The 7,380-nt window shown below is 36.5% G+C and overlaps 1 protein-coding gene across 1 annotated transcript in view; it reads right to left on the bottom strand.

The window, feature by feature from the left end:
• Positions 1-336: 336 nt before the first annotated feature.
• Positions 337-7,380, bottom strand: part of LOC107751413 (uncharacterized) — a 36,445-nt gene continuing 29,401 nt past the window's right edge. Inside the window, exons 3-5 of the mRNA XM_016567141.1 lie at positions 2,588-2,890; positions 1,798-1,829; positions 337-822 (exon numbers count right to left, since the gene is read on the bottom strand). Of these exons, the coding sequence (XP_016422627.1) occupies positions 337-822; positions 1,798-1,829; positions 2,588-2,890 (821 nt within the window). The remainder of the gene's footprint in view (positions 823-1,797; positions 1,830-2,587; positions 2,891-7,380) is intronic.

Raw genomic sequence — 7,380 nt, 5'->3', positions numbered from 1 at the left:
GGGGTGTTGCAGAGTATTTGTTAAATATAACTAAAAAACAATTATTTCTGGGGCAATATATCGCACAACAAAGGTGGAGGGGGGGGATGGGGAGAAGGGGGTCGTAAATGAGCAAGGGTGTGGTGTTGTTTGCTCTCTCTGGAGATCTCTTCTCCAGATTAGTTTTATTGTTTTGTTGCATGACATCTGTTTGTGAGAGTTCCTGACGTTTTGGATTCGTGATTAAATAATTTCACTCCTTACAAAACATTAACGCATTTAAGGGTTAAAGAAACAGCAATACTGGAAACACACTGTTCCTGTCTCGATAGCTGTAATAATCCCTTCATCATGGTTTTACTGCAGGTAACACCCTGTCTGATTAACATGTGCCCCTTCAGCAACACCGATCCGCGGGGTCTCAGTCTGATCAGCAGATGCTCCTCCAGCAGCATTTGTCTGTATGGTCTCATTCTGATCAGTGGATGCCCCTCCAGCAGCACTCGTCTTCAGGGTATCAATCTGATCAGTGGATGCCCCTCCAGCAGCACTCGTCTTCAGGGTATCAATCTGATCAGTGGATGCCCCTCCAGCAGCACTCGTCTTCAGGGTATCAATCTGATCAGTGGATGCCCCTCCAGCAGCACTCGTCTTCAGGGTATCAATCTGATCAGTAGATGCCCCTCCAGCAGAACCTGTCAGTGTGTTTTTATTCTGATCAGTGGATGCCCCTCCAGCAGCACCCGTCTTCATGGTATCAGTCTGATCAAGGGATGTCCTATCAGCAACAAACATCTGTAGAGTCTCAGTCGGAATAAGGGGCGATGGTTCTCCACCATTCTCCTGAAAGAAAGAAAACAGATTCACAGAAGGTAAAACAAATGATTGTGGGGGGAAAATGATGATTCAGTTTTACAAAGACATTTTTTTCTCTCAGATGATTGCTGAATGTAAAGATCTTTGTTCTTCATTCTGAAATAATACAGCACGAGAGCACTGCTCTCTTAAAGAAGTAAAGTATTATTAGTGTTTCTATGTGATGATTTTTGAATGAAAACAAACAGCATAAATCTCAGAAGTTACATACCACCTAAGGCCCCAATATACTCATGGTTAAGTACTTTTCCTTATTCACAAGTTTGAAATATGTGACCAGCGATATATACAGTTTGCAAACATTCTGACGCCGCCTGCACTGCTGACATTGGCGTTTACATTAATATGCAAATATGTGCTGTGCACTTTCCTCTCAATAGCAAAATAAACACACAACAAAAATAACAGTGCTGAGAAAACAGCAGTTTAGAAAGCATCTTTTCATAGTGATGTGGATATGTTTGGACGGGCTGCAATTTGGCATTTATATAGCACTTTGTACAATAGAGCTTTAAAGCAAGCAGCTTTACACTATTGAACATGAAAAACAGTGTCAGTGTCGCTTTCAGTTCGACAGAATGACATCTTCGATTTCTATAAAGCAGCTCTCCAGAGTATTCATGTTTTAATTCACGGATGTCTGATCTTGAGGGACTGAACAGAATAAATTAACTGGAGAAGATTTCGATGTCGAAGAAGCCCCAGAGCCACACCCACCTATATCATAATCACCACAGACCAATGGTAGTTCAAAGCAAGCTGTTTCAAACTTCCAAAACAAACTCCAACGTAAGAACTCTAATCTAAACTCTAACTCTAAAAATAATAATAATAATAATAATAATAATAATAATAATAATAATAATAATAAAATCATATTGTTTTGGTCTAATTTGTTTTAAAATGACATGACAGACAGATTTTGTGTACATAGTGTCTTACCAGGTCAGGATCATTGTGCGGCATCATTTGTCCTGTTTGAACAAAACAACAACATTTTACTTTGGTCAATTAGAATAAATATACATACTTTAAAGGGGTCATATGATGCGATTTCAATTACACCAAATACACAAAATAATGATCTTTAAAAAAGCATCATATGACCCCTTTAACACATTTTTAAAGATTATCTTTAAGATTTTAAGAAATTTTTTTTTTTCACACAGTAAATCTCATTATTCCAGCATGTCAAATCAACTGTATGCAATACTTGCCATCTTGTCCTGCTGGTGTAGATCTCCTGCAGCAACAGTAAATCACACCAGCAGCTGCAACCAACAGAACAGCAGCAACAACAGCAGCAGCAACAGTAGTTGAATCTAGAACAGCTAAAGACAGACACTCATTAGAGATGGACCAATAAACAACTATGCCAAAACTTTTGACTGATATTTACTAGAAAGTTGTATGATGTTGATTTGTAAGGAACAGCAGCTTAAACAGCAACAGAAACAGCAGTGTTCACAGGAAAACTGACTAATATTATGACTTTTTTTTCTGTTAACAATAAACTTCAAAAGTTTAAAATCCATAACAAAGACTCAGTGTGTTGATTTTCATATTGATGTGCATGTAAAACATGATAGATTTTTATCTAAATTATAATGTAATATTGAGTCAAAACTCACTTCTTCAAACAGGCTACAATGAAAACAATTACTGGGACACTTTAAAAGTTTTCTAAAATGATTAAAGTGAAAAAGCACTGAATGACTAAAATGATACTCACCAGTGACAGTAACACTGAATGTCTTTACAATGCCAAATCTGCTGCTGTTTATCAGTAGTTTATAATCTCCAGTGTCTGTGGTTGTGATGTTCATGATGGTCAGAGATCCAGTCTGATTATCCAGCTTCAGTCGGTCTCTGAATCTCTCAGTACCTTTATTACACTGAACATCTGTACAGGTCTTATTGGGATCTCCAGTGATTTGAGCAATGCGAGTGTCATTGAAATACCATCTGATTCTCTCTTGTTGGTTTGTTTCAACACCAGTGGGTAGAGTGACTGATTCTCCCTCCATCACTGACACTTCAACTGTATCAACACCAAATGCACCTGAAGAATAAATTAATCACAATTTTTAATCAATTCCCCATTTCTTCCCAATGAATGCAGATTCTATAAAATAAAGCTGCTCTGTTCCTCTGCATTAATGGCAACACCATTAGGTGTGGTTGAGATGTCAAACACTTTGCCTTGATGAGAGTACTACAATAATACACAAATGAACCAGTTCAAAAGTTGACCTTGATTCTTAATACTGTGTCGCTACCAAGATCAAAATCTGTTGTTATATTTGTGATAATTGTTCATGAGGCTCTTGTTTGTCCTGAGCAGTTAAACATAGTATATGCATCTCCTGCATATTTGAACCCTTTCCAGTGACTGTATGATTTTGAGATCCATCTTCATACTGAAGACAACTGAAGGACTCACAGACAAATATTACACAAGGAAAAACATTCAGTATGCTCAAGAAAAAAATACAATAATAATAATAAAACAATAAACTAAGAGCCCTTTTGAATGCTATCCCAAATGTGTACAATACCTTTCTTCAGCAGACCACAAACATTATTAGAAAGAAATTTGACATCTGTAGATGCATTCCATGCAAATGGTGCTGCAATCTTTTGGAGGGTCCAAATGTCATGCATGCAACTTTTTATCAATTAATGTCTTATGTAGCAAAACAATAGGTTTGTCCATAAAGTAAATTGATAAATAAAGCATGAATTAAAAATAATTTTCCTGTCAGCACTCAATTTATCATGTAGTTGTGCGACACAAGTGTTCACTTGAGAAATATAAAGTGAAGCTTTAACTGTAATAGAAGAATAACAGTCACATGAAAGTTCTGAAATTTTGAGCAGTATAAAAGCAGAAGCAGGAGCACTAATTTCAAGTTGACATTGTTTTACTTAATGATTTTTTTTTCTTACCTAAATCAAAATAGTGAAACCCACTGACATCCTACAAAGCATGAATGTTTTATTTCTTCTGTTTACAAGCATTTAGATAATCGTTACAATATCTAGCTTGTCTGGACGTGTTTTACAGCAGTGCAATATTGCTCCATTCCGCTTCAACATCTGCTCTAATGTCTGTGCGCTCCTTCGCGAACATTTGCTGATGAGCAAACCCTGGTCACACTTTTCACTAGGTCACGCATTTCGGCACAACACCTCTGTTCTTACAATAGGCCTATATGCTACCTATCAGGATGCGATACTAGCAGTACTATATTCGACCATAACGGGTTGGTTTTGTTTCGCAGACCCAGACTGTGCTCCTGCTAGCTGATGGTAGGTGAGGTAAAGTTGGATTTATGTTGGACATTCGTTAGACATTCGCAGAGCAAATTAAAGGGGTCATATGATGTTGCTAAAAAGAACATTATTTTGAGTATTTGGTGTAATGAAATGTGTTTATGCGGTTTAAGGTTCAAAAAACACATTATTTTCCACATACCGTACATTATTGTTTCTCCTCTATGCCCCGCCTTTTTTGCCCTGCGATTTTTACAAAGCTCATCGGTCTGAAAAGCGAGGTGTGCTGTGATTGGTCAGCTATCCCGTGCGTTATGATTGGCCGAATACCTCAAACGTGTAATATAAAGTGAAGCTTTAACTGTAATAGAAGAATAACAGTCACATGAAAGTTCTGAAATTTTGAGCAGTATAAAAGCAGAAGCAGGAGCACTAATTTCAAGTTGACATTGTTTTACTTAATGATTTTTTTTTCTTACCTAAATCACAATAGTGAAACCCACTGACATCCTACAAAGCATGAATGTTTTATTTCTTCTGTTTACAAGCATTTAGATAATCGTTACAATATCTAGCTTGTCTGGACGTGTTTTACAGCAGTGCAATATTGCTCTATTCCGCTTCAGCGTCTGCTCTAATGTCTTGTAAGAACGAGCTGTTTTAGGTAGGCGTGGCTGACTCTTAACTTTTATAAAGAATATCTCTTTGGATTTGAGAACTTTCTCAATCTCTTTGAACTTTACAGATCTTCTTTATGCACCAAGAGCTTGTAACACTCCAAAGAGAAAGGAAATATAGAAATCGCATCATATGACCCCTTTAAGGGACTGTCTCAAAGGTGCATAAAAATAATAATAAAAAAGATATGCACTCCAAGATTTGAACACATGCAATTCATCATGCAAATAAAATGTAATGATGTGAATTAAGTGGGGAAACATGATTTTAAGCTGTAAATGGGATATTCACTATGAATTGTTACATTGTTATTACATTGTACTCCCACATTTTCTTTATGGCACCTGTAATATATTCAGTAATACTTTTAACACATCATGCACAACTTGGATTTTGGAGAAGTCCTTTTGTCTATTTTAATTATTATTATTATCATTATTTTATATACACTGATCACATCAGCAACTTAATCACTGATTGTTAGGTTTTAGTGTGTATCTAAACTTTTTATTATTGTTCTTGTCACACTGCAGTATTTGCTCCAGTATTATGGCAATATTATAATTTGAGGAATTTTAAAAAACTTGCTGGACAACAAGTTTTGAGCATATCAGTCAAACACACACAGACATCAAGAATCACTGTATGAATCTCATCAATGGTGACAATCAACAAAATGCTTCATGCTGCAGTGCAACTGGGTGCAGCAATCAAAACTCATCCATCCCAGCATGCACTGCAGAATTAATTTTAGTAGCTTATTTTGTCACCGTTGTTGAGGTTTGTATGATGAGTGTTGATGTCTAAGTGTGTCCAGACTGTAGCTGTTGCACAAAATATGCTGTTTAAGATAATCTCAGTGTCAATGCACTGGTAACTTTTCTATCACAGCTAAATTGGCTTAGTTAAAAGTAAAAAAAAAAAATATATATATATATAAAAGAGAGAGAGTTTGGTTCCAAAACGCGATAAAAGCCATAAAAAAAAACTGAGTTCCCGTTACATTTTTAATTTTACGCAAAATGCGATATCCGCTGTGTTATCCTGTCATGTTTTCTCCGTCTTTCCAAACCGCAACAAACGCCAGTCTCCCTTCTCTGCAGAACGCGATACATCCGCTCAACCAATCACAGCGCACCATTCCACGCATTGTAAACAGTAACTGACAAGGTACGCAATATCGTGTTCATAATTGCAGATGAATCGCCTTCGATTATGAACGCGATATTGCGTAGCTTGTCAGTGATCTACGGCTCTGTGTATTAAATGCCGCTCCATCTGAAAGCATGTGATGGAGATTTACTACTAATCACAGAACCGGCTTTACTGACGAGATGTGCATGATAATCGCATGCGATTTATCATGCAGCCGTAAAAAAAAATAATGATTTTGACAGCATTGAAGAACCTGTGGTGGTTTCTGCGGTGGGGAAGAAACGTAAGCTATCAATAAGATTAGTATTGACCAAGTTCAGAGGCTGTCATATGTGGATCAACTTACTTTGTTGTGTATTTTCAACAGTTTCAATATGAAAAATAACTTTTATATTGATTCAATGGATTTATTGCATTTTGGGAAAAATAATCAGTTTTTTAAATAAATCTTTGAAACTTCAAATCTGGATTTGAATTTTTAATGTTATTATCATGCATGGATTAATGCACAGGCTTGCCTAGGCTGCAACCTAGGGTCCCCACGTGTGCAGGGGCCCCGGATTGGCCAGACACATTTTTTTATTATTTTAAATTAACTTCAGTGCAAACACAAAAACACCCTCACTGGCCCATAAGAAACATTAAAGGAGGATTTGTTGCAGAGCGTCTGACAAAATTAATGTATTGTATTGTAGAATGCACGCTCAGTATCCAGGGCTCTAGAATCATTCTTCTCACTGGTCGCTCTTTTGTGACTGACTTTCTCAGTTGGTCGCACGAGCACATAATTTTGTCTCAATTTTTTTTGCTACAACGTGGGATTAATAAATGCATGCTGATGAACTTATCATAGTTTATAGTCAGGGATTGAAATTAACTTTTTCACTCACCAGCCAATTTGGCTACTAAATTTTTAAGTTACCGGCCATTCATAACTTCTACTAGCCAAAAAAAAAGACAGAAATAAACCAACAGTTTGAGTCTGTCTACACTGCGCATGACAAAGCGACCGTTGCAAATCATATTGTGTCAGTACTAGGGTTGTACAAAAAATTATATCGCAATATTTTCTATGATTTTATCGATAAAAGTAATTAGACGATATTTTGCTGAGTGTGTTATAATTAATCTTTGCAGAAGTTGCATATGAAGTGGCATTTAGATGTATCTACACATGTTAATGCAGCTTAGAGGGACATGGAATGCTTTAAGCCGGAAGTAACAAATGAATAAATAATGTTTTGATATTTTAAACATGAAATGTTGAATACTGATATTTGAAATTATTTAAAAAATGAAAAGATACTTTAAATGTGAAATTAAAACCGCCAGCAGGTGGCAGCGAGTTACTGTTAAGTGAGTCATTGCGATTGAACCGAATCATTTACACGCTTGATTCATTCAGTTACGAACAAG

This window comes from Sinocyclocheilus rhinocerous, unplaced genomic scaffold (assembly GCF_001515625.1).
Source record: "Sinocyclocheilus rhinocerous isolate Xijiao unplaced genomic scaffold, SAMN03320098_v1.1 scaffold3124, whole genome shotgun sequence".
Taxonomy (NCBI): domain Eukaryota; kingdom Metazoa; phylum Chordata; class Actinopteri; order Cypriniformes; family Cyprinidae; genus Sinocyclocheilus; species Sinocyclocheilus rhinocerous.
The sequence above is the reverse complement of the archived record's forward strand: the minus strand, read 5'-3'. Positions and strand labels throughout refer to the sequence as shown.